The sequence below is a fragment of the Cololabis saira genome, chromosome 24, assembly GCF_033807715.1.
Source record: "Cololabis saira isolate AMF1-May2022 chromosome 24, fColSai1.1, whole genome shotgun sequence".
NCBI classification, from domain to species: Eukaryota; Metazoa; Chordata; class Actinopteri; order Beloniformes; family Belonidae; genus Cololabis; species Cololabis saira.
In genome coordinates, this window is record NC_084610.1 from 22,688,055 (window position 1) to 22,716,027 (window position 27,973).

The 27,973-nt window shown below is 44.1% G+C and overlaps 1 protein-coding gene and 1 long non-coding RNA gene across 3 annotated transcripts in view; one reads left to right on the forward strand and one right to left on the reverse strand.

The window, feature by feature from the left end:
• Positions 1-3,832: 3,832 nt before the first annotated feature.
• On the forward strand, positions 3,833-5,389 carry LOC133425286 (uncharacterized). Its single transcript, XR_009770944.1, has 4 exons — positions 3,833-3,904; positions 4,081-4,166; positions 4,432-4,548; positions 5,170-5,389. It is a non-coding gene; the product is annotated as an uncharacterized LOC133425286 (long non-coding RNA).
• An 8,738-nt stretch (positions 5,390-14,127) lies between these two features.
• Positions 14,128-27,973, reverse strand: part of LOC133425231 (NLR family CARD domain-containing protein 3-like) — a 32,837-nt gene continuing 18,991 nt past the window's right edge. Inside the window, exons 9-14 of one of the 2 annotated variants that reach the window (XM_061715967.1) lie at positions 22,882-24,658; positions 21,966-22,139; positions 21,648-21,821; positions 20,263-20,436; positions 18,470-18,516; positions 14,128-16,273 (exon numbers count right to left, since the gene is read on the reverse strand). In XM_061715967.1, the coding sequence (XP_061571951.1) occupies positions 15,744-16,273; positions 18,470-18,516; positions 20,263-20,436; positions 21,648-21,821; positions 21,966-22,139; positions 22,882-24,658 (2,876 nt within the window). In that variant the 3' untranslated portion in view covers positions 14,128-15,743. Of the gene's footprint in view, positions 16,274-18,469; positions 18,517-20,262; positions 20,437-21,647; positions 22,140-22,881; positions 24,659-27,973 lie in introns of both variants that reach the window. The other variant, XM_061715966.1, reaches the window with a different exon arrangement.

Consider the following 27,973-nt stretch of genomic DNA (forward strand, 5'->3'; position numbering starts at 1 on the left):
TAAAGGGGGAAAATTAGCTCACTGATCATTATAATAATGATGATTTTAGCCATTGTGCACGGCACCACTTTTTGTTTTTATATGCAGCTACAGCTACCACTTACCTTGCCGTTTTAACCATCTGAGGGTGAAGCTCGGCCAAAACTGGGTTATGTAAAAGTGCTACGATTCCAAGTAGACCAGTAAGACTTTTGAAATGTTTGTTTTGGATGAAATTGTGTAACTCTGTTACAAAACCATTATTGGTATTGGTTTTCTGAAATGGCTGCACCTGAAACAGATGATGTAACCCTCGACTGTTGGCTCTGATGAAAATGCGATTTTTGCTCTTTGCTCAACATTTCCACTGACTTTGTGGTTAACTGTTCTTTCAACGCTCGCATTCCATTTCTGATCTTTAATACATAACAACAGAAACATAAACAGGAACTTTTACATTTTCCATTGATAAATTAAAATGAGTGTATGTGTGTTTCAGGCATCAGAACAACTCTTCCTAAAAAAAGAGGAAAATTCTCGACGCAGACGAGTGAGCAACGTGCCCGAACCCTCTAGGGCGGTCCGGGGGCATGCTCCCCCGGAAAATTTTGAAAAATAGACTCAAAATGGTGCATTCTGGTGGTCTCAAAGCTCCTTTGAGACCACCAGACCCTGGTCTCTTGTTTTTATGAAAAGGCAAATTTTTTATCCTTTTGCTTGGTTTGAATATTTTAGTGTTTTTATCTACTGATGTTTTAACTTATCTTGATTCTTATCTTGGAGCCGCCATTCTTGTTCTTTGTTCTTTTAGCCAAAGCACTGTTGTTACTTTATATTATGCTGTGTTGTTGAGTGTATGGTTTTAGATTGTATTGTATGAGGAGGCACTCACTGTGAACCAAATTTACCCAAGGGTACTATAAATAAATCTATCTATCTATCTATCTAGAAGGTGCGTTGAACAGAGTAATATGACTATTGATACAAAACAGCAGAATGCATAATACAGTGTTCCATTTCGATTGCAAAATGGATGACAGCACAAATAAAGTTGAGGCAAAGATCTTGAATGACCAAGTCTGTCTCCCATACTCGAGCTGGTTGAGTTTGCTTTTAATCGAATAAAAATGTAAACGGTTGAACAACAATGGCACCTCATCCATGACAAGATTCCCTGACAGTCATGTCAAGTGTCAGGGAATGAGGCCACGTTCAGACTGCAGGTAAATCTGATTCATATCTGATTCCTTCTCATATCCGATTTTCAGGGCTGACTGTCCACACTGTTTTTAGCAAGTGTCCAAATCGGATCTGGCTCTGTTCAGACTGGGCCACATCATTGACTGATCTGACGGGTTGCCGTAGCAACGACGTCGGAGCGGAGGCGTCACCCAGCGCGTGTATTGTGTGAAGTCATGTAATTGCAACATCAAAAACAATAACAATATGGAGCCAGCTCACATGCTGTTCCATACCTGTAAAGCTGGGCATACACTGTGCAATATTTTAAATCGTTTGAGACTGCCCCATCTCACTCTAATCCTCCCGTCGGACCTCTGTTACTAGAACTCGAGGCTGGTTTTGGGGCAGGGGTGGGCTGTGCCCACCCAAACGTGCGTCCTGCCCACCCGATCAAAGGTTATGGGGATCCTTTATTTTTTTCTAATATTATATATATACAAAAATCCCCAAATATCTGTACCGTTTCTGATTGGGTCGGCACTGCGCATCCTTTTTAGACATAACAATGAACGCATACCGCAAAAGTTTCGGCAGAGGGACCCGACGTCCCAGCAAAATGAGAAACAGAGAAAAGTGTTCAGAACAAAACCACCAGCAAACTAACAAACCAACCAACAAAGCTCAGAGTTAACAAAACCAACCAGCAATGAACAAATGGCAGCCCGGCTCTCTAACCTCTCCTCCTGATGAGCTGACGGGCTGCACGTTCAGGCTCACAGCGTGACTGAAGGCTGATTTATGGTTCCGCGTTACACCAACGAAGAGCCTACAGCGTAAGGTACGCGGGGACCCGCACCGTACGTGGAAATGCGAGTCCGTTGTTTGGGGAATTTTTTTTTTTTTCCCCCGTTCCGCGGAAACCGCGGAAATTTTTTGCTGAGACCAAAATCCGCGGAATTCCGCGGATCCGCGGAAGATTCTGATGCCTGGTGTTTTAATTGTTGCTGAAACCCTTTTTTGTTGAACTCCTGCCTCTCGCTCTCCTGCATCTGGGTCCTCACCACACCAGTCCTAACAGAACGGAACCACCAGGATGGACCCAGCGGGAGAGAGTTCTGCCTTCTGGGACATCGTGTACCGGGAGGCAGAACTCACTATTCCTGGCACCTGGATGAGCTGGAATCCCTTTCCGGGGAACACGCCTGGCTCGGGGTGGCCCAAGGAGCATTCAGGCTCTGGAGCAACGACGACGGCGTCGATGCCAGCCCCAGCTAGCCGCTGTTCCGGCGGTGGTCTTGGGCGCGTCGTCAGTGGTGGTCCCGGATGCATCAGCCCCAGCTCCGGTGATGGTCCCGGACCCCCCGCAGCCAGCGCCACGGACCAGGGTTCCCCCGCAGCCAGCGCCACGGACCCGGGTTCCCCCTCAGCCGGCTCCTCGTATCCTGAGTTCCCCGCCAAGTCAAGGTTCCCCGCCAAGTCAAGGTTCCCCGCCAAGTCGTCCAAGCCCCCCGCCAAGTCGTCCAAATCCCCCGCCAAGTCTTCCAGGACCCCCGCCAAGTCTTGCCGGTCTGCCCGGCCTCGTGGGCGATCCCCCGGAACTGTCTCGCCGGTCTGCCCGGTCCTGAGGACGGCCCCCGGAACTTTGGCCGTATGTTGGCCTGGGCCCTCCTCCAGGCCCCCTCCACCCGCCCTGGGTGATCTGTCCATAGGGGACATCTGGGATCTGTCCCTTGAGGGCGGGGGGGTTATGTCAGTGGTTGACATTTCCCCCAGTTTGTGTTTCTGTTTTGCCCCGCCTGTCTTCCATCTGTCCTGATTTTTCGCACCTGTGTCTCGTTACCCCCTTGTGTAAATCTGGTCTTGTCTTTCCCTTGCTCCTTCTGGTTCCGTACTGTTTCTTTCCTCCTTGTGTCTTGCCAAGTTTTTGTTCTAGTGTTTTGATCCCTGTTTCCGTGTGACTTTTGATCTTGCCAAGCAGCGCTTTTGGTTTTTGGTTCTTGTCTTTTTGTAAAATAAACCCTTTTTTGTTGAACTCCTGCCTCTCGCTCTCCTGCATCTGGGTCCTCACCACACCAGTCCTGAAAAACTTAGCATTGTATAAATGTTTCACAATATATAACTAAGTGGTACACACTTGAATCAAAGATATATAACGTTATATAGATTCTACAAAGGGCTTTACAATGTGTTTCTCCTTTGCTCATGAACTGACCGTGGTGTAGCAGATAGAATATTCTCCAACTTTGGAATCAGGCTCATTATTCCTCTTTTGAATGTCTTTAGATTATTGTCTCCTCCTCAGAGCAAGTTACAATACATCTTTTCTTCCACAACAAGACTGAGGATCATGATCATGTGACCTTAAAGGAGTCACAACTGTCAGAGTGAAGAAAGAAAGCAACATCGTAACCAGAAACATGAAGAAAGTAATGTTGCCGTTATCAATGTTTATATTTGTCCGTTTTATTGCATCATCAAAGCCTCTATCAAATCATCAGACACAATGTTTCTGGGAATGTTCCTCTTTTTAAAGCCAGTTGGTACAGTAATTCCATATTTGTGTAGTCATTGTTGACCAATCACATTGTGTCAGAAGGACAAAGGGCCGGCTCTTCAGGTAGATGCACGAGTATTAAAAGAGTGAGCAGACTGTAAAGACGACACTTCTTTATTGAAGGCAGAGACGAACATTTTACATTCAGCCTCAGAAGACAAAGGTGCAACCCAACCCTCCACTGTACAGGTAGACCACATTTTCACCTACATGCTGTTTTTCTATTCCTTTTTTCTTAATGTATGTTTATTGTAGTGACTATTTTACAGTGGGAAAACCTGGCCAGTTCTAAGGATGATGGAGTGGGTACAAATATCTCCATCAGTCCAGGATTGTGTGTCTAAACCAGCTGTACTTGTTTCCAGCTCTCAGGACCAGAGCCTGTCTTCTCCAGACTACAAGATGAGAACTGCAGTATGTGCCATCCTTCTCCTGATGCTTCTGTGTCAAGGTGTGTGTGATCCAGACAAACATTTCTACTTGTCTCATAAGAGATAATTCTCTGCTTTTTTAGTACGGTAGCTGGTCACACTGATCTTACACATCAGTAATTACTGTCAAAATGTAATTGTCATAACATCCGATGATACAGTAGGTCTCACCACTCCAACTTGTTACAGCAGTGATTATAGCTGTTCCTTTGATTACTGTGGTTTAGCAGCCACTGTAGAAAAAAAAATAATGCAAATGCTTTTTTTTTCTGTATTGTGTCCCAGGAGAAGCTCTGAGATGCTATGTATGCTCCTCCTCAAGGGGGAGAGGACTATGCCAGCCTACCGGCTTACTACGCTGTATAAAAGGTTCTGACATATGTGGTGCCGTCTCATTCAAAAGTAAGTCCTATAAGAAAGTCCTCTATAGAGCTTGAATGGTTCCACTGAGTAAATAATGTATGAATAATCATTTATCTAGAGCCTTACAAAGGTGTCAGGACAATCCATTTACAGTATGAGGAGGTCTCTTCTGAAAGAGAGTTTAGTGGAAGTGAAAGGAACATTTTTGACATTTTACTGCAACATTTTCTGTTTTTGTACGTTTAAATCATTTTTATATGTTGAGCTGGAGAGATTATGACACAGATTTCTATTTATTAATGTAGTTCCAGTTTGGTACAAAAAACTCAGTCTAATTCAACCTATTTCCTATGTTGCAGTTTAATTTTAGACTCTGGAGAATGAAACTTCAGAACTTTGGAATATTGAGATAAATGTTGGAGAACCTAAGAAAGAGACTTTATTCATAAGGACTGAAGGATTAGTACAAACATGAGAGAACATTAGGACATAAAAACCAAGAGTGTTGACATTTATCCCTTACGTTTTGATTGACATAAATATCCTGATATAAACTACTGCTGACTTAATTGAATGAGTGAATAATGCTACTCTGGTTGTTTCCTTTTAATCTAGTATGTTCACATTCAGAGTATAATTGAACACCATTATTTTTATCAGAATCAGACATCTCATTTCGTAAATGCATGAGCCGGTCTCGGTGCCGCGGCTATCAGACGCCAGATTTTGAAACAACATGCTGCAGCACCGACGGCTGCAACTGAGCCTCTTCATCACCGGCTGGACCATCATCTCTGATCTCTGGAAGCTTCTCTGTTGGATCAGCTCTGTTGCATTCAGATGAAAATATGTTGGAATTGTTTGAATAAAATCAAATAAAATAAAAGAGATGGATTTGTTCACTGTTTCAATCAGTTAGCTTTAAACGTCTGAACATCGGTACTTCAAAACCATGAAATATTAGTACTGTTAAAAGGCACTAGATGGGATCAGAACATTATCGACAATTTAAAGCGGCAACTGTGACGTGTCGCAGACATGCAGGTGGGAGAATTTTATTTATTTATTTTTTCGTTTGTTGACGCCATTTATCACAGGTTTAATAATGGATCACTGATGGGGAAACATGCAAATGTGATGCATTCTTCAGTCAAAGGCACACAGAGATGGAGGTGGATGGATTTGAAATTCAAATTCAAAAGTCATTATTTCAAACATAACAATATAAAGTAACTGACATCCTTAAACATACTTAAACCAGGAATGCAAGAGACACATAATACTTGTGCATCTACCTGAAGAGCCGGCCCTTTGTCCTCGCTAGCACCATGTGATTGGTCAACACTGACTACAACAAAATGGAACTTTCACAGAAACATTGTGTCTGAGGATTTGACAGAGGCTTTGATGAAGCAATAAAACGGACAAAAAATCACAACTTGTTCAAAAGTTATGGCAGGGAATAGGGACTATCAAATGTCGACCAATCAGAAGAAGGGGCGGGGCTAATTTGCACCAATTATGGTCAAGGACTCAAAACCGAGTCCGATGACACCACCCACGACTCTCTATCGAACCATTCAAAAGTTATGGCAGAAATTAGGATCTATCAAATATTGACCAATCAGAAGAAGGGTGTGATGACATCACCCTTAACTCTGTATGTCATACCATTCAAAAAATATGGACCAATCAGATGAAGGAGGGGTGCGCTTTTTGGTGTCTAGCGTCGCTACAGTAACGCTTTTGACTGAGAAAAGTAATGCTCATTGTCGTAGGATCGGGATGCACATTTTGATGTATAAAACACACCTGGGTGCACGTTACGGTTCGGGCGAAGAAAGCGGCCGAAGAATTGGCATAAATTGCGCCAAAATTACACGATTAATTCAAAATGTTCAAAATGGCCGACTTCCTGTTGGGTTTCGGCCATGGCACCAAGAGACTTTTCTTTAAATTGCGACATGATACAGGTGTAGCGATTTTTGTGCATGTACGTCAAACCGTATTTTGGGGCTTGAAGCACAAAGTTTTCTAGGGGGCGCTGTTGAGCCATTGGGCCACGCCCATTAATGCAAACCATTAAATATCACATTTTTCGCCAGGCCTGGCTTGGTGCAAAATTTGGTGACTTTTGGGGCACGTTTAGGGGGAAAAAAGGCCTTCATTTCGTCTGAAGAAAAACAAGAACAATTCCTACAGATACAATAGGGCCTTCGCACTGTCAGTGCTCGGGCCCTAATTAAAGCTGCAAGCAGTTTTGATTGGGCCTTCACATTCTTGGCAGTGTCCCCACATTACTGGGTCAATATCACTATAAAAAGTGATTTTGATGTCCACATCAAAGGAAACTCATCATCATCAAGAAGTGGTCGGCCCAGAACTTCCTGCACTTAAACCAGGACAAGACAGAGAGCATTGTGTTTGGGGAAACTGTGACGACTAGCTTTGGCGCCTTGTCCTTGTCTTTTAGTCCTTATGTCAGAAATCTGGGTGTGATTTTTGATAGTATTTTTTTTAAATTTGACAGACAAGTTGATAAAGTCGTTAGAACAAGTTTTTATCAGTTACGTCTCCTAGCCGAAGTGAAATGTTCTTTAAATCGTCACGACCTGGAGAAAGCTGTTCACGCTCTAATCAGCTCCAGATTAGACTATTGTAATGCTCTAATTGCTCTATTAGCCTTCAGCTAGTGCAGAATGCAGGTGGCCGTCTTTTAACTAACACTAAAAGACGTGAGCACATGACTCCCGTCCTCTATTCACTCCATTAGCTTCCTCCATTGGCAGTATCTCTGACCTTAAAGCCTATTTAGTTAGAATGGGTTTTAATACCCAGTAGTGTGGTGACACTTTTTATTCTAGTATTCTTTTTATTCTTTTTTTATGCTATTTATTTTTTGCTCTGTCTTATGATTGTATGTTGTATTTCTGTATGTCTTATTCTGTAAAGCACTTTAGCTCACCTAGAGGTAGCTGTAAAGGGCTATAGAAATAAAGTACATTTACATTTACATCATAAGCATATTATAAAATAACATTCTAACGTTCTGGAGTAAATGGCCAAACATTTGCACACATTTGAGCGTTATGGCAAGTCTCTTGACATGGAATTACAACATTTTAAACCATTTTCTTTGACTTGGTGTAGGCCTGGGGGATAAACCAAAAATGCACAGATAATGACATTCACTCCAATGACTAATGTAAATTTTCCCATATTGGTAAATACTGTGTTTTGATGTAAAACAAAAAAAGGAAATGAACATCTTTTCGTCTGTTTTGACTGTGTGCTGATAGGCTAGTTCCTCTTGGATACCCAAGAAAATGGCTGATGATTCAATCATCATTTAACACCTTGCTGTTGTGGTTCGGTTTGCTGAGGACCCAAGTGCAGGAGAGCAGGAGCCAGAAGTTGCAACAAAAACAGGTTTATTTACAAAAAGCCAAACTAAAATGCTGCAGAGCAGGATCAAAAACACAAGTAACAGGGATCAAAAACTTGGAGCACAAGGAGGAGGGAACAGTACGGACCGACCGGGAACAAAGGAATGACAAGACCAGATATACACAGGGGATAACGAGACATGACGAGACACAGGTGCAGACACAATCAGGGCAGATGGGACACAGGCGGGGCAAGACAGAAACTGAAAGTCACAAACTGGGGGGGAAGCGTCAAACCCTGACACTTCCTGGGCGATGCAATAACACCCAGGAAGTAATGACACATTTAAAAGTATTTAACACTTTTCAGGGACTTTAGGTCAACTTCAACTTTTGAACGCTCCACAGACACCCTGATATTCAACTGATTTATAAAAAACAATTATTTAATTAAAGAAAAAACAAACTGAGACATGAAATAATTACAGTAACTAGACTCGTCGGTACGTTAAAGGAGCCGTATGTAAGAGCAATAATAAATTTGCTGTTATTATTTGCGATTGCTGTTATTGTTTTGGTTGGCTCCGTGCCGGTTTCGTGCTTTGTTTGTGGTTTTTTGTTGCAGATTTCCAGTGCTTGACGTGTGTCTCCGTGTGTTCCTGCTTCCTGGATTGGCAGTGGATGTCGTCACCCCCCCACCCGCCCCCCCCCCAAAAAAAAAAAACACTGGGTTTGTATGTGTATATTTATGTATGTGTACGCATATGTGTGCGTATATATATGTATATATATTAAATATAGTAATAATGCACATATATATACTTTTGGTTTCTACCGGTATCAATCATTAATATGTGTGCAGACAAAAAAAAAAAAAAAAAAAGAAAAAAGAGCAATAATAAAACGAATCATAAAATGACCCGATATATCAACAGACATTTAAAAATCATGTTCATTTCAAATACTTATGTCACTGACAACAGCACTCAAGCCAGGATATTCCAGTTTAAAAAGAGGAGTTGCAGCCCGCAACTGATGTTTATGTTGTCATTTTTTGTTTTGGCCTGAAGCTCCACCCTCCCCCTATCTCCCAATCACCAAGTCAGTATTGTTTCTGAAGCTCCACCCTCCACCTATCTCCCAATCACCAAGTCAGTATTGTTTCTGAAGCTCCACCTTCCACCTATCTCCCAATCACCAAGTCAGTATTGTTTCTGAAGCTCCACCCTCCACCTATCTCCCAATCACCAAGTCAGTATTGTTTCTGAAGCTCCACCCTCCACCTATCTCCCAATCACCAAGTCAGTATTGTTTCTGAAGCTCCACCCTCCACCTATCTCCCAATCACCAAGTCAGTATTGTTTCGGCATCCGGGTTGCCAGCTCGGCTCTAATTATCGCAGCATGAACGGGTCGGATGAAAAATGTCTAGCTTTCCAAAACCAAAAGACCTCGTTATGAATCCGAGTTACGTTGTGACAAGGTCCGAAATAAAACAAGGATTTGTATAGGAGATGCTTTTGATAGATGGAGACGACTGAAAGCGGAGAAGAATTTGAAGACAGACGCCAACGTTGCTGATTTTCTCCTGGACAGGTAAGATTCATAGCTAAATGTTTGGCTTTCATATATAAATACCGTATTTTCGCGACCATACGGCACGCCGCTCAACAGTATTTTAAAAGTGACTGCAGTACCAGTTTTGGCCATTTCTTACAGACGGCTCCTTTAAGTTGCTAAATCATATTTAGAAGTCACCAAATATACAGAAAATAAGAGAACTTACCATTAGCGTCTCCATGACTTTGCCAAGATCTAAATGATGCAACTTCCAGTTGAACTTTTGCCTTCAGACATTTTTAGGAAGGAAAAACATGATGGTAACAGCACAGAATGAAAACAACTAAAACGTGGATTCAACTTAAATAATATGGATTTTTATGACAAAATTACATTTAGAGCAAATCACAGAATTATACAGATATAAAACCCCGGGTACGTAGACGGTACCCATTTGGGGGATCAATCCCCTTACAAACGCCGCTCAGCTTTCAGCACAAAACATTCTTTAAATTATCTTTATTCAACAACAGAAAACAAAATAAATAAATCCTTATAATTTCCCTTCTAACGGCTAGTTGTTTGTCTGTGACATTCTGATAATTATTTGATTGAGATTTCTCCAGAACATGACCACTGGGAGATGGATGGATGGATTGATTGACAGATGGATGGATGGATGGATGGATGGATGGATGGATCCATCAATCCATCAATCCATCAATACATCCATGCAGTGAAAAATGGATTGACGGATTGATAGAAGAATGGACAGATCCAGGGTTAGATGGATGGTTTCCCACTCAGATTAAAAAAGTTTTACTGAATTAAGATGAATTCATAAATCCCTGTTTCTCCATCACTACTTAAGACATTAACTTTTAAGAAATTCACATGTTCTTGTGGCTCAATTTAATGTCTTCTAGCCAAGATCCAAGAACCTAAACCCTGATCACTGACTGAGCTTCTGCAGACCTTTATTCATCCTGCACCGCGATGTTCAACAGGTTTTAGACAGTAACTCAGAAAACAAATCCAGTTTACAAGCTCATAGGAAATCACTGGAATGAAGAACTCAAACTCATCACTGCAAAACAAGTCAAACTCAACAAAAGATTCTTACAGGAAACAAAACTCTCCACCTGGGGCCTGTACTACGAACCAAGTTCAACATACCCAGGATATCTTTTCCTTATCCAGATTCACTAACCCGGACAATTGCAATCACGCTAAGCGGTCACACGACGGCGGTTATCAACTCGGTATATCAACCCAGGTTTCTCCAATCTGGATATGAGCGCGTGCACATAAAAGGGGCAGTGTTTTCAGCGCATGACCAATCGCAAGCATGGAGAAGTCTGCTGTCAGAGCCGCTTATTTCAGTAGCGAAGAGCAAACAATAATTTTACGGAGATATGATGAGTATAGGCATATAATACAGGCAAAAAGCAACACAGTTGCAGCTGCAAAATGCAGGAAAGACAGCTGGCAAAAGATCGCTGACTGTATAAATGCGTAAATTCATAGGGATATAAACATATATTTGAATATTCTGGGAATCTTAATCTTAAACTGTAAACCATGATCAGCAATATTAAAATAATAAAAGGCTTGCAATATTTCAGTTGATTTGAAATGAATCCAGAATGTATGACATTTTTTTGTTTTTGTGTTTGCATTACAGAAAATCACAATATTCTAATTTTCTGAGACAGTCCTGTATATATTGGTTCTATAACTATTGTTGTTGACCGATAACTTGTGCTGATGCTGTACCAACGAATTGGGTGTTTTTATTTATTTTATTTAATTTTTTATTTTTTCAGGAGGGGGGTATTTAGTATTTTAAAGTGACTTCTCAGAATGTTCGAGGGACGAAATTGAAAATCCCTTTTTTGCTATCCCCTTACAAATGCATCTTCTTTTTGATTTCTTCTTGATTTATTTATTTAATTGGTATTAGTTTTGGATTGACTGTACATCGGATTTTGGGTGATGATTTGTTTTATTTATTCATTGATTGATTGATTTTTTATTTTCTCCTCCACCTCTTTTTTCTTTTTTTCCTTTTTTTTTGGATCGTTCATACAGGTACTCATCAGGGAAAGCAAAGGGGTTTTGGCGGTCCCTGAATACGCGTTCTCTTCGGAGGGATCCTCTCACGATCCGCGCACCAAGCTCCACTGGATTCTCTTCGAAAGGGCATGCCATTTTCCAAGAGAGCTGATTGGTCAGTGGGCGGTGCTTTTACACCCGGCGATCTGTATCTCGAACATAACCTGCTCCGGAGCAGGTTAGCGGTTCAGCATAAGTTACCATGGCGATGTACCCCGCTAAGAAGTGAACCACCGTCGTAGTCCTGAAAACCCAGGGTTAAACCTGAAGTTACCTCGCTAACCCCAAATCCCGCTTCGTAGTACAGGCCCCTGGTCTGTACTGTGTGTGTTTAAATGCCACCTGTAGGGTAAAGTTTAGACCAAACTTTAGACCAGGGGTCACCAATCCTGGTCCTCAAGGGCCGGTGTCCTGCATGTTTTAGATGTTTCCCTGCTTCAGCACACCGTGATACAAGTGGCTGTGTCATCAATAGAATTGTGCAGCCCTGGATGACAAGCTAATTAGGACCATTAATTAGAATCAGGTGTGATGATGAAGGGAAACATCTAAAACATGCAGGACAGTGGGCCTTGAGGACCAGGGTTGGGAAACACTGTATTTAGAGTTTTCTCTGCTTTAACACACCTGATTCTAATTAATCATCGTCATCCGCTTGTCATTGAGGTCTGCACAATTCTGTTAACCCTTGTGCTGTCTTCGGGTCAAGGAAGGAGGAAGAGAAGAAGGGAGGAAAGAAGGAAGGGAGGAATAATGAAAAGAAGGAAAGAAAGAAGGATGGAAGGAAGGAAGGAAGTGAGGAAGAATGAAAAGAAGGAAAGAAAGAAGGATGGAAGGAAAGAAAAAGGAAGGAAGGAAGGAAGGAAGGAAGGAAAGAAAAAGGAAGGAAGGAAGGAAGGAAGGAAGGAAAGAAAAAGGAAGGAAGGAAGGAATGAGAGAGCAGGAGGAAAGAAGGAAGGAAGAATGAAAGAAAGAAGGATGGAAGGAAGGGAGAAAATAAGGATGGAAGGAAGGAAGGAAGGAAGGAAGGAAGAAAAGAAAGAAGGATGGAAGGAAAGAAAAAGGAAGGAAGGAAGGAAGGAAGCAAGGAAAGAAAAAGGAAGGAATAAATGAAGGAAGGAAGGAAGGAATGAGAGAGCAGGAGGAAAGAAGGAAGGAAGAATGAAAGAAAGAAGGATGGAGAGCAGGAGGAAAGAAGGAACAGGAGAATTAGGTCATTTTGACCCAAAGACAGTACAAGGGTTAACGACACAATCACTTTTATCACGTTGCAATGAAGCAGCGAAACATGTAAAACATGCAGGACACCGGCCCTCGAGGACCAGGATTGGTGTACCCTGCTTTAGACAAACCCAGGACAGTAAGAGAAGCAACACGACAGCCGCATCTATAAGTTCAAACAACACGAACAACAGTGACGTTTCTGGAAGCTCTCAAGCGTCAGAGGAAATACTTAAAAATGTCCAACCAGTTTCCTCCTGAAAACACTTCCCACCGTTCCGCTCCCAAGCTGCAGGGTTCTGGTTTTTTCTGACCCCTGTTCACAGGTCTTTTCCTCTCCACTGTTGCCTTGTGCTTGGCCAGGATGGAGGATCTCACCAATGTGAAGATCTAAGTCAGTGGGTCTCATGGTTCTCCCAAAAACCCACTCATGGCTCTTTCCCACCAGCACCTACTCAGCTCAGCTCTCCTCCACTCGGGTTGGTTCTTTCCCACTAGGGGTCTAACGTGCCGAGTAGATACTTTTCTGTAACTACTCTGCCGAGGTTCTAAGTGGCTGAGTCGGGCTGTGATGTCATCACTCTACAGGCCACCGATTGGTCGGGGGATTGGAGTCAGACGTCTGAGTCAGGATGTGACATCATCACTTGAGCTTCTTAGGTCTGTATTATGTTCGGGGTTGTGAACAAAGACCCGACAGAACATAATGATCACATTTCAGACGATGTTTTCTGTTGGGTTTTTATTAAAAGGAAGGAAGGAAGGAAGGAAGGAAGGAAGGAAGGGAGGAGGAAGGGGAAAGGAAGAAAGAAGGGAGAAGGAAGGAAGAATAAAGAAGGAAGGGAGAAGGAAAGAAGAAGGAAGGGAGAAGGAAGAATGAAGAAAGGAGGGCAGGAAGGAAGGGAGAAGGAAAGAAGAAGGAAGCAATAAAGATGTGAGAAGGAAGGAAGAAGGGAAGAAGCAAGAAAGAAGGAAGGAAGGAAGAAAGGAAGGAAGGAAGGCAGGAAGAAGGAAGGGGAAAAGGAAGAAAGGAGGGAGAAGGAAAGAAGAATAAAGAAGGAAGGGAGGAGGAAAGAAGAAGGAAGGAAGTGAGAAAAGTGAGAAGGAAGGAAGAAAACAAGGAAAGAAGGAAGGAAGGAAGGAAGGGGAAAGGAAGAAAGAAGGGAGAAGGAAGGAAGAATAAAGAAGGAAGGGAGAAGGAAAGAAGAAGGGAAGAAACAAGAAAGAAGGAAGGAAGGAAGGAAGGAAGGAAGGAAGGAAGGGAGAAGGAAGGGGAAAGGGAAGAAAGAAGGGAGAAGGAAGGAAGAATAAAGAAGGAAGGGAGAAGGAAGGGAGAAGGAAGGAAGTGAGAAGGAAGGAAGGAAAAGGGAAGGAAGGAAGGAAGGAAGGAAGGAAGGAAGGAAGGAAGGAAGGAAGGAAGGAAGGAAGGAAGGAAGGAAGGAAGGAAGGAAGGAAGGAAGATTTGGATTCTTAATAGGACCAGCTGTTAATATCCCTAAAAATATCAGCACAATAACTCCTAGCGCACATGTCGGTGGGGTGGAGTTTGGAAAGGATCACGGGGAACCACCAGATCTACACGTCATCAGTTGTGTGCCTTGACTTCATCAGGTGTTTCAGCCTCTTATCACAATACACCCTCTTCCAAGGTTGGCCCACCACAGGCTGATCAAACCTGGGTGTGTGTCATATGGTGGCACCCCGTGGTCATCAAAGGAAGAGAGGAAGGAAGGAAGCAGGATGGAAGAAAGAAGGAAGAAAAAATTAAGAAGGAAGGGATAAGGAAGAAAGAAAAAACGACTCTGACGGCGGCTTATTGTTCATTTTATTCCACCAGTAACCGCAGCAGAAGTCTGTTTGGTGATCCGACTCTGAGGTGCAGATGTTCATAAACCTGGTGCTGAGGAGAGAATTAAAAAGGGATCTAGACGGAGATAAGGAACGACCAGATCTACCAGGAGCTCTTTCACTTCATAGCTGCTCAGCTACCAATGGACTTTTCAGCAGCGCCGAGACAAACTAAAAACATTAAAAAGCTTCTCTCTCTCTCATTTTTTAACTTGATATGAACACAAGCCACAGATCCAGCAGCACATATATCATCTCCTCCGGGTTCTACATCTTTAGTGTTGTTATCTTCTTCCTTTAGATACACAATCAAATACATCACAGCAGCTTCACTCCAACTTCCTACTTCTGCTCCAGGTCCTGAATTTTAGTGGAAAAGAAACCAGGCCAAGTTGAGATGAGTAGAGCCGAGTAGGTGCTGGTGGAAAAGTGCAATCAGACCTAAAACCTGCTAACCTCTTGACCCAGCACATGATCCACCTCCACAAGAGCCCCTCAGAGGTCGTCTTAGGGTGCTCTCACACCTGTCCCGTTTGGAGCAGTTGTTCCGAAACAGGGAGCATTTCCCCCTAAAGATCGATTCGTTTTGGTATATGTGAACACAGCAATTGCGCTCGGATGCGGGACAAAACAAACGAGCCGAGATCGCCTAGGAGACGTGGTCTCGGCTCGATTCCATTCCAGACCTGGAGCGGTTCGTTTGCAGTGAGAACATAATCCACACAGCAACCGATTAACAAACTAGCCACACTCGCTTACGATGCTCCATAGTTGTTCTTTGTCCCGGGGTACGGAAGAGGAAACTCCTTCCGCGTTCATTTCTGACCAATGAGAGAAGAGTTGGTTCACGCATGGCATTTGTTAACAGCTTTGAACCGCTACAGACGGTTGCTTTGTGAACACAAACGCCACAAACGAAAAACAAAACAACCGTATTGATTTAGCCCCTGAATCAGAACAAAAAAAATGGGCCACAGGTTTGAAAGCACCCTTAGATAAAATATTCTGACTGGTATTGGACAGAAAAGCACTGTTTGGATCCTGGAATATTTGTAGCTTCCATCTCAACAGTGAGGGTTTCTCTGACGGAAGGAGACTCTTCACACTATTCTGAACTCAGAGACACCGAGGAATCACGCAAGACTCTAAATCCAGGACAAACAGCTTCAGAGAACGTGGTGTTGAAGGTGTGGAGGTGGATCAGAGCGTCGGAGGAAACCTCGTAGAAGGACAGAGCTCCAGCAGGACAGTCCACGTACACCACTACTCTGTGGGAGGAAGGGAAGGTGGAGGAAGAGTGTTTCCTGCCGTTGTGCCAGACGGAATAGCAGTTACTTTCAGAACAGCTAAGGCTCCAGGACTGGTTGTTCCCACCGAACTGGCAGTCGATCAAGTCCCCCTTCCTTCTGATTCCTCTGTAACTCAGAGCTACTTCAACCCGTCCTCTCCACTGGACCTCCCAGGAGCAGCGACCGGTCAGAGCGTCTCTGCACAGCAGCTGCGGCCGCTCATCAAACCGGTCTGGGTGATCCGGATGGGACTGGTCCTCGTCCACAAAGGTCAACATCCCGTTGTTGTGGGACAGCTTTATGTGTTTGTTGACGGTGTTGGTGTCGACGGTGAGTTCAGAGGAATCTGGTGGAGAGAAACACAATGGAGGGTATGCATTGACATCACTTCCCCACAGGTCCACGCCCCCTTAGTCGCACTAAGGGGCAAAACCACTGGCAAAATCCAACTGGCAAAAATGGCTGCAACAAGTAGGGGAAACTGTGGAGAAGACGGGATAACAGCCGGTTATCGGCTTAAATTAAAGGCAGTTGGACTTGACAGTGACCTGTACAGTTACCCCAAGAACCAGTGGTCCATGGACATTAATATTTGGTACAGTTACCAAGAACCAGTGGTCCATGGACATTAATATTTGGTACAGTTACCAAGAACCAGTGGTCCATAGACATTAATATTTGGTACAGTTACCCCAAGAACCAGTGGTCCATGGACATTAATATTTGGCCACAAATCCAGTTTCCTGATATGTAATTAATTTCTACACCGGGGAAATACACGAAGCAAAGCTTGAAGGCTTACAAAAGTCTTGACGCTTGGTCCGACTTCAAGGTAGGATTTGTTGGTGAAATTAAAGTGATGTGGACACCGAACTTTATGATTTGACCGTTTAACGTTAGCTACCCAAAAATCCAACATTACCTGATACAAAATGGGAACCGCAAATCCACGTTTCGGTGCCTGGAATCCAGTTGTTTCTGCGAATTGCAGTGATCCATTTGTCTCTCTTAAGCTTATTTTTGGGCAGTCTGTAAAACGATATCTCCGATTTTTTGCTAAATCTATGACTACAGTCGATCGCATAACAGCTCTTTCCCGTTTTAGATGTTTTCCAGCTGAAACTGAAAGTTTGTAAGTTGTCTTTCCGCCACTCAGTCTTTCTGCCACTCAGTCTTTCTGCCACTCAGTCTTTCTGCCACTCAGTGGGTGTAACCCGCTGTGAAGTCGCATCTGGGACGTCATGCACATTCCCTCCATACAGCTGTAGCGATTATTCATGGTACCAAGTTTCAAAAAACATCGGTGGAGGTCTAATTTTGGGCTTAGGAGGCTCAAAATCATGTTTTGGGGTTTTCGGAGCTCGACGAAGGTTTGCGAAAAAAAACCAGTGTTACCCAATTTTGACAATGGCAATACCTTGAATCAGAGCCGTCTGGGAGATTTGTGAGGCCCTGTGCGAAATGGCTGGGGGGGGGGGGGGGACGCGAAACTTTTGGGTTTTTCGGGTCGGATCGGGTGTCTATATGCGCAATTTTAACTCTCCAATTAGCAAAATACTGGATACCTTCCCCTGCCTCATCATCATCTGGGCTTGCCTCGACGCGGGGCCCCACGGCTGCTTGAGACCCGGTCGGATCGGTGATTTTTGTAACAAATTTATCAAACAAGCCTTTCAGAGAGGCATTAAACTCTTCCATTTTCTTTCGTTTTTTTTCTTTTTTCATCCCCTGATGGAAATTTCCTGAATCTGTCTCGTTCTCTCGACATTGTGTGACAGTTTGTTCCAACTCCACCCGTCTGGATCAGAGCAGCTTGTGTCTGCGCTTGGTCTGACGCAATTGTATTGAACAACAGACACGCGCATCATTGCACATATATTTATTGATATGCACAGACTAGTACACATTTAGGTCTGTAATGGAACGTGACTTTTGATATTTATAAGGTAAAAAAGAAAAAAAAAATTGAAAAAAAAAAAAAAAACGGCCCATAGCGCGAGGCCCCTTGGGGCGGGAGGCCCCGTGCGGTCGCACGGTTCGCACACCCCTTGCGGCGGCCCTGCCTTGATTGGATGCTATCAAAATGTGACAATGACTGCTGTCCATGGCAAATACCTTTGTGTTGCAATTGGACAGGTGTCCACTTGCAATACAAATGTATACCGTTTGGCACACTTGTGCAATTGCAATACCTTTGTATATGATTTTGACAGGTAGTATCTCACCCTCAAATAGTACAAATGCTTTGATATTTACACTGATTGTACAATATAATGTGTCCTTTAAAACAACGTTAGGCCCATGCTTCTACGAACCTCCTGGGGCCACTTCCTCAGGGGGGGCTCGTAAGCTCTCAGGACTGGATTTGTTTTGTTAATTACATTGAGGACATCCCACTGTATGATTTTGGTGTCAAAATGCACACTGAAAAGACCTCAAAAAGGCTTAATTGGTCACCTGTTCGTTTATGGACTCCTGAATGAGAGATGTGAGAGTGTGGAGATGTTTGGATGTGTGATGTTAAAGAATCAAACACACTTACACTTCCTCAGACCTGGACTCAACCATCGTTCTCCAGCAGGATCCACCCTGAAAAAGGAGGGAGGTCAGAAGATATAAACATCACATCAGACACTGATGAAGAACAGTCTAACACTTGGACCATCAATAAAAAAAAACTGAACACCCACCATACAGATGTCATGGATGTGAGATCCAACGATGGATACCATAACTAGTCTGAACCAGACTGTAAATGTGTTTATTTCTGCTGTAAAGCTGACCATTTTAACCTGGAAGTCAAAGGATCCAGACCCTAGCAGTTGGTGAAAGAACCACAGGTCTGGATCCAGACCCTAGCCCAGGGGTCTCCAACTCTGGTCCTGGAGAGCACCTATCCAGCATGTTTTAGATCTTTCCCTGCTTCAGCACACCATGATACAAGGAGCTGTGTAAACAACAGAACTGTGCAGACCTTGATGACAAGTTAATGATGACCATTGATTAGAATCAGGTGAGTTCATTCGGGGAGACACCTAAAACATGCTGGATAGGTGCCCTCCAGGACCGGAGTTGGAGACTCCTGCCCTAGCGGTTGGTGAAAGAACCACAGGTCTGGATCCAGACCCTAGTGGTTGGTGAAAGAACCACAGGTCTGGATCCAGACCCTAGAGGTTGGTGAAAGAACCACAGGTCTGGATCCAGACCCTAGAGGTTGGTGAAAGAACCACAGGTCTGGATCCAGATCCTAGCGGTTGGTGAAAGAACCACAGGTCTGGATCCAGACCCTAGCCATTGGGGAAAGAACCACAGGTCTGGATCCAGACCCTAGCAGTGGGTGAAAGAACCACAGCTCTGGATCCAGACCCTAGCGGTTGGTGAAAGAACCACAGGTCTGGATCCAGACCCTAGTGGTTGGTGAAAGAACCACAGGTCTGGATCCAGACCCTAGCAGTTGGTGAAAGAACCACAGGTCTGGATCCAGACCCTAGTGGTTGGTGAAAGAACCACAGGTCTGGATCCAGACCCTAGAGGTTGGTGAAAGAACCACAGGTCTGGATCCAGATCCTAGCGGTTGGTGAAAGAACCACAGGTCTGGATCCAGACCCTAGCCATTGGGGAAAGAACCACAGGTCTGGATCCAGACCCTAGCAGTGGGTGAAAGAACCACAGCTCTGGATCCAGACCCTAGCGGTTGGTGAAAGAACCACAGGTCTGGATCCAGACCCTAGTGGTTGGTGAAAGAACAACAGGTCTGGATCCAGACCCTAGCAGTTGGTGAAAGAACCACAGGTCTGGATCCAGACCCTAGCGGTTGGTGAAAGAACCACAGGTCTGGATCCAGACCCTAGTGGTTGGTGAAAGAACCACAGATCTGGATCCAGACCCTAGCAGTTGGTGAAAGAACCACAGGTCTGGATCCAGACCCTAGCGGTTGGTGAAAGAACCACAGGTCTGGATCCAGACCCTAGTGGTTGGTGAAAGAAGCACATATCTGGATCCAGACCCTAGCAGTTGGTGAAAGAACCACAGGTCTGGATCCAGACCTTAGCAGTTGGTGAAAGAACCACATGTCTGGATCCAGACCCTAGCAGTTGGTGAAAGAACCACAGGTCTGGATCCAGACCCTAGTGGTTGGTGAAAGAACCACAGATCTGGATCCAGACCCTAGCAGTTGGTGAAAGAACCACAGGTCTGGATCCAGACCCCAGCAGTTGGTGAAATAACCACAGGTCTGGATCCAGACCTTAGCCATTGGGGAAAGAACCACAGGTCAGGATCCAGACCCTAGCAGTTGGTGAAAGAACCAGCGGTTCCTCGATCAGACAGCCATACTTGAGAGTTTCCAGTCTCCAGGTTGGATCCTCCAGTCCTGCTGACAGATGCTTCACTGCTGACTCTCCTGGATGGTTGTAGCTCAGGTCCAGCTCTCTCAGGTGGGAGGGATTGGACGTCAGAGCCGAGACCAGAGAAGTACATCCTTCCTCAGTGACCAAGCAACCAGACAGCCTGCAGAGACACAACACAGGTGTCAGCTACTCAGAGAGAACTGCTCTGAAGCCGACTGTGTTCTCATGTAGACCAGATGAGGGCACTAAGGATCAAAAACACATATTCACCAAAACAATGGTGTTCACAAACTGCAGACATGTCTGAAGTAAATTTGTGGACGAGCAGCTCAGTGACTTGGTTATAGCCCTGTTTCCTGACAGCTGAAAGTTTCCTGGTCCAAATCCTGCCTGGGGCAGTGTTTACGAGGGTTTTTGTTCCAGGTGCTTCAGTGTCCTCCCAGAGTCCAAAAACTTGCATTCTAGACTAACCGGGGATTCTAGCTTGATCATGAGAGTGAGTCTGAGTATATGAGGGCGTTTATTTGCCCTGAAGGACTGGTGACCTGTCCACGGTGTATCCCTGCATTTTAGAGGGAACGCGCATGATGTCACAGATGCGACTTCACAGCGGGTTACGCCCACTGAATATCAGAAAGACTGAGTGGCAGAAAGACTGAGTGGCAGCGTAAACTTTCAGTTTGAGCAACTGGAAAACATCTAAAATGGGAAAGAGCTGTTGTGCGATCGACTGTACTCATAGATTTAGCAAGAAATCAGAGTTATCGTTTTACAGACTGCCAAAAAATAAGCTTAAGAAAAACAAATGGTTCGCTGCAATTCGCAGAAACAACTGGATTCCAGGCACCGAAACGTGGATTTGCGTTTCCCATTTAGTATCAGGATTTTTGGGTAGCTAACATTAAACGGTCAAATCATAAAGTTCGGTGTCCTCATCACTTTAATTTCGCCAACAAATCCTGCCTTGAATTCGGACCAAGCATCAAGACCTTTGTATGCCTTCAAGCTTTGCTTCGTGTATTTCCCTGGCGTAGAAATTAAGTACATTAATCTTATTACATCAAATTTTGAATCAAATTACATCAAATATCAGAAAACTCGATTTGTGGCCAATTATTAATGTCCATGGACCACTGGTTCTTGAGGTAACTGTACGGGTCACTGTCAAGTCCAACTGCCTTTAATTTAAGCCGATAATCGGCTGTTATCCTGTGTTTTCCACAGTTTCCCCTACTTGTTGCAGCAATTTTTGCTGATGTTTTGCCACTCAGTGCGAGTAAGGGGACGTTGTCCAGTGGGAACGTGACGTCAATGCATACCCTCTATAGATGATGATTAATAGAAGACTGGAACCATCTGATGAATCCTGACCTGAGAGTTTCCAGTCGACAGTGTGGACTCTCCAATCCAAAGGACAACAGCTTCAGTCCTGAATCCTGCAGGTCGTTGTTACTCAGGTCCAGTTCTTTCAAACTGGATGACGGGGAGCTGAGAGGTGAGGACAGAACTTCACAGCTTGTCCCTGAGAGGTTACAGATGTTTAGCCTGAAAGTATAATATTGAACAAGAACACAAGGGACATTTATAAAACTGACAAACATCTTTAGAACACATACAGTACATGAGACTCTTATCACAAAGGAAGTAGAAATGTAATACAATAATTTGAGGGATTTTATGATTACTGACTTCAAATTTTCCAGTTTACAGTGAGGACTCTCTAGTCCTGCAGACAGAAGCTTCGCTCCTGAATCCTGCAGGTCGTTGTTACTCAGGTCCACATCTCTCAGCTTGGAAGACTGAGAGCTGAAAACTGAAGACAGAGATTCGCAGCTTCTCTCCGAGAGATTACAGCCACCCAGACTAAAGAGAACAATACAAAAAAAGAGACACTTTAAGTAAGATAGTTATAAAGTGTTGATGAACAAAATAAACAGAGAGCATCTGTGAACTGGGGTCAGCCTCAGGAACAGCTGGGTTTCCAACGGTAACCTGAAATTATTGTTGCAAAGCTGCTCTACCAAAATCTATCCATCCATCAACTTCCATTTATCCGAGATTGGTCTGCGTGGGCAGCAGCCCTGACCTCCCCCTCCTTGGGCACCTCCTCTAGCTCCTCCCAGGGAGTACTGAGGCATTCCCAAGTCAGCCAAGAGGTATGATCCCTCCAGACTGTCCTGGGTCTTACATAAGGCTTCCACTTGTCCAAAATACCTCCTTATGGAGGCGTCCGGGATGCATCCTAACCAGATGAACCACCTCAACTGGCTCTTCTTAATGGGGAGTCGCAGGGACTCATTCCTCCTGAATGGTGGAACGTCTAACCGTATCCCTAAGGGAGAGTCAGCCACCATATGAAGGAAACTTATTTCAACTAATGCTTCTTCTAAGTAGAGAAGCATCGATCGATCGGCATCGGCCGATAATGCCCATATCGTTTTGATCAGAGTTCTCAAAATAATAGTTCAAAACAGCAAGAGATCTAGGCCTCACTTCTTAGACTGCTTCTGCCCCGATTCAAACACAAATAAGGGGAAATCAATGAAAAGATGGATATTTACATTTTTTTACCTTGTTTTTTGTCCATTATGATGCTTGTACTTACAGAGCTTTCTTGGACGCTTTGACCACTGGCAGCAGCCTCAGAAGAGCTTCCTCTGAAGATGAGTATTCCTTCAGATCAAACACTTCCAGGTCTTCTCCTGATGACAGTAAGATGAAGACCAGAGCCGACCACTGAGCAGGAGACAGTTTATCTGTGGAGAGACGCCCTGATCTCAGGGATTGTTGGATCTCCTCCTCTAGAGAACGATCATTCAGTTCATTCAGACAGTGGAACAGGTTGATTATACTCTCTGCAGACAGATCCTCACTGGTTCTCCTCTTAATGTACTCAATCGTTTCTTGATTGTTCTGTGATCTTCTTTTCGGTTTCAACAGACCATGTAGGAGAATCTGATTTTCCTGCAGGGAAAGACCCAGGAGGAAGCGGAGGAACAAGTCCAGGTGTCCGTTTTGACTCTGTAAGGCCTTGTCTACAGCAGTCTGGTAGAAGTGTGTCTCTGCAGAATCATCACCTGTAGTTTCAGATTTTGTTTGTTCTTCTGTTAGCGCATTGATTCCAGAGTTGATGAAGGTCAGATGGACATGAAGAGCAGCCAGAAACTCCTGAACACTCAGGTGGATGAAGCAGAAGAATTTGTCCTTGTACAGGCCGCTTTCTTCTCGAAAGATCTGTGTGAAGACTCCTGAGTACACTGAAGCCTCTCTGACATCGATGCCACACTCTCTCAGGTCTGATTCATAGAAGATCAGGTTTCCTTTCTGCAACTGCTCAAAAGCCAGTTTTCCCAGAGACTTGATCATCTTCCTGCTCTCTGGACTCCAGTGTGGATCCGTCTCATCTCCTCCATCATACTTGACCTTCTTCAGTTTGGCCTGGACCACCAGGAAGTGGATGTACATCTCAGTCAGGGTCGTGGGTAGCTCTGCTCCGTCTCTGGTCTCCAGGACTTTCTCCAGGACAGTAGCAGTGATCCAGCAGAAGACTGGGATGTGGCACATGATGTGGAGGCTTCGTGATGTCTTGATGTGGGAGATGATCTTGTTGGCCTGCTTCTTATCCTTCAATTTTTTCCTGAAGTACTCCTCCTTCTGTGGGTCAGTGAACCATCTGACTTCAGTCACCATGTCAACACAGTCAGGAGGGATCTGATTGGCTGCTGCAGGTCGTGATGTTATCCAGAGGCGAGCAGAAGGAAGCAGTTTCCCTCTGATGAGGTTTGTAAGCAGCACGTCCATGGAGGTGGACTCTGTAACATCAGTCAGAACCGCATTGTTGCGGAAGTCCAGAGGAAGTCGACACTCATCCAGACCGTCAAAGATGAACGCGACCTGGAACTCTTCAAATTTGCAGATTCCTTTGGTTTCAGTGAAGAACAGATGAACAAGTTCCACCAAACTGATGTTGCTCCCTTTCAGCACATTCAGTTCTCTGAAGGTGAATGGAAACAGTAACTGGATGTCCTGGTTGGTTCTGCCTTCAGCCCAGTCCAAAGTGAACTTATGTGTTAAGAGCGTTTTTCCGATGCCAGCCACTCCCTTCGTCATCACTGTTCTGATTGGTTTACTTCTTCCAGGCGGAAGTTTAAAGATGTCTTCTTGTCTGATGGTTGTTTCTGGTTTCCTGGATTTTTTTTGGAACTGTCTGACTTCATGTTCTTTATTGACCTCTCCGGTTCCTCCCTCTGTGATGTCAAGCTCCGTGTAGATCTCATTGAGAAGGATTGGCTTTCCTGCTGTAACAATCCCTTCAATCACAAACTGGAACTTCTCCTTCAGCTTAGATCTGAGGTTTTGTTGACAAACTGCAGCAGAGGTATCTCAAAAAACAGAATAAAAAAAACAATAAGTGGTTCATGAAGATCACAAAACCATTGAATTCACATGAAAGATGTGTAATTGAGAATACACTGATCAGCTACAACATAAGGACCTAATATTGGTGCCCTCCTTTGGCCTCCAAAGGCCTCCTCCAATTTTCCTTCGCTGATGAATACTGCAGCTACGATGGTCCTAAAACCCAACAAAGATCCTTCTCCCTTGCATTATCTCTATACTTTGTTTTATGAACACAACATTTCCAAAGCTCTCACCACAAGAATAGAAACAGTAACGCCTACATTAATCCATCAAGATCAAAGAGGTTGCCTCTGACGAGATTTATTGGACATTTTAATTCAGCGACCCACATAAGAGGACAGAAAAACTTAGTTAACGCATTAAACTAGCTTTGTTTTACAGTGTCGCACACATTGTGATCCGGACCACCGATCCCACCTCAGCTGCTGAAGTGTGTTTGCCTATTTTACAGTTTATAAGGGCCCGAGCACTTACAGTGCGAAGGCTATATTGTATCTGTAGGAATTTTTCTTTATTATTCTTCTTTCTTCTGACGAAAGGAAGGCCTTTTTGCACCCCTAAACGTGTCCCAAAAGTCACCAAATGTTGCATGCAAGCCAGGCCTTGCAAAAAATTTGATTTTTTTTTTTTTTTTAAATATATTTTTTATCCCCGATTTTTTACCCATTTCATCACCCAGTGCTCATACCTAGACAGTCCTTGGCATTGTTCCCCTCTGCCAACCCAAGGAGGGCCCTACACTGAGCTCAGGTCTCCTTCTTATCCTGAGGAGTGATGGACCGCTTCTTTTCACCAGACAGGATGAGGATTCTCCGGCCGAACGTAGCGCGTGGAAGGATCACGTTATTCCGGCCGGATCCTCCCCACCCCATCTGGCGCCCCGGTTGGCCAGAGGGGGCATGTATAGCCCAGGACTGTTGCATGTTTTTGTGAGGGTAGCTCACATTGCTACCCAAGGGAACACGGGGAGAACATACAAACTCCACACAGAAAGATCCTTTCGCCAACCCCACCCATGGTGTGGGCACTGAAGTCATGGGGGGAACTAACACGCACTTCAGCGCCCACAGCGTCCCCGGCGGGAATCGAACCCAGGACCTTCTTGCTGTGAGACGGCCACACTACCTGCTGCGCCACCGTGACCCCTAAAAAAAAAAAAATTTGATATTTAATGGTTTGCATTAATGGGCGTGACAAAATGGCTCAACAGCACCCCCTAGAAAACTTTGTGCCTCAAGCCCCACAATACGGTTTGACATACATGCACGAAAATCGGTACACACCTGTATCATGTCGCAACTTAAAGAAAAGTCTCTTGGCGCCATGGCCGAAACCGAACAGGAAGTCGACCATTTTCAATTGATCATGTAATATTGGCGCAATTTATGCCATTTCTTCAGCCGCTTCAGAGCCCGAACCGTAATGTGCACCCAGGTGTGATACATCAAAATTTCCGTCTCCATCCTGCGATGATGCGCATTACTTTTCTCTTTCAAAAGCGTTACCGTGGCGACGCTAGACGCCAAAAAGCCCTTCATCTGATAGGTCCATATTTGATAGTTCCCCAAAAGTCACCAAATTTTGCATGCAAGCAAGGCTTGGCGATAAATTTGATATTTCATGGTTTGCATTAATGGGCGTGGCAAGATGGCTCAACAGCGCCCCCTAGAAAACTTTTGTCTGCCATAACTTTTGAACGAGTTGTGATAAATACATGTGGGTGGTGTCATCGGACTTGGTATTGAGTACTTGACCTTCATTGGCATGAATTAGCCCCGTCCTTTCTTCTGATTGGTCAATATTTGATAGTCCCTATTTTCTGGCATAACTTTTGAATGGTTTGACATAGAGAGTCGTGGGCGGTGTCATCTCACTCAGTTTTGAGTACTTGACCTTCATTAGCATGAATTAGCTCCGCCCCTTCTTCTGATTGTTCGATATTTGATAGATCCTATTTTCTGCAATAACTTTTGAATGGTTTGACATAAAGACTCCTGGGTGGTGTCATTGGACATGGTTTTGAGTCCTCGAACATAATTGCTGCAAATTAGCCCCGCCCCTTCATCTGATTGGTCGATATCTCATAGTTCCTACTTTCTGCCCTAACTTTTGAATGGTTTGATATCGCGAGTCGTGGCTGGTGTCATCGGCTAAATGTCCAGGCCTGAAGAATCGACATGCAAGTCATGCAAGCGCTTCCACTGCAGCACGCCTGAACGTGCACAAGGGTGCGAGGGCCCGTTCATCGCTGCTTGCAGCTTTAATTTATTGTTGAATCCACATTGCTGGATCTCGTTGACGCATTCTCCCACAACAGAAAACAAAGCTTTTCCTCATCAGGGTTGGTGCGTTTCTGTCTGGGAAACATCAGAGCGGCTTAGTTTTCTGGTAGTGAGAAGTTATTCTCCTGTTTTGGGTTTTACTCTCTTCTCTTCTTTCTCTCATCTTTCCTACTAACCCCCTATGCTGGGTGTGATGACGTCCGCCATTTTTAATCACTTGAGACTCAGTCACCACGTGACTTCGTCCGCCATTTCTACAATTCACACATCTATGAACAGCCATCTTGTCTCTCTCTCGCACACACATGCACACATTCATGTATATAGACTGATATTTCTGTTTCATGTTTAGTTGTTTATGTGTAGTTTAGATATCAGAACTTTATTTCAAGTGTTGACTTTCCACCACCTTTATTTTTTTTTCAAAATTAATATTGGATTATTTTACACAGACTTTACATGACACAAAGCTGGTATAATAAAAGCCTCACACGGGGCACCATTTATAGTGTGCCACAAAAGGGAGTGCTGGTTCAGTTATTAGAGATATTAATAACTGTGTTGTGATAGGTATTAATAAGTCATATATATAAAGATGACTTATCAAAATGAATCAAAACAAACGGGGCACCACCTGACTCATCAAGAAAATAATAACTAAACAGCAAAATCAGTCTCAAAGTAGCTGTTATTCCATAGCTGTTATTCCATACGTGCAGCCTATTGCCAGGGGGGGCGTTACAGCATAACAGTGAAGGAAGGAGTCCGAGCTCAGACCTTTGCAACCAGCAGCTGTGACATATATGTATAACATAAACACAAACATCTTGTCTCATTCAAATGAATCAGAATTTATTTACACAAGTGTTAAAAGATGTGAAACAACACTTGGGATAAATTCGGATGCTAAACTACACATAAACAACAACCAACTACACATAAACACAAACTTCAGATCATCTACGTGTGTGTGGCAATAAACTGCAAAGCCCG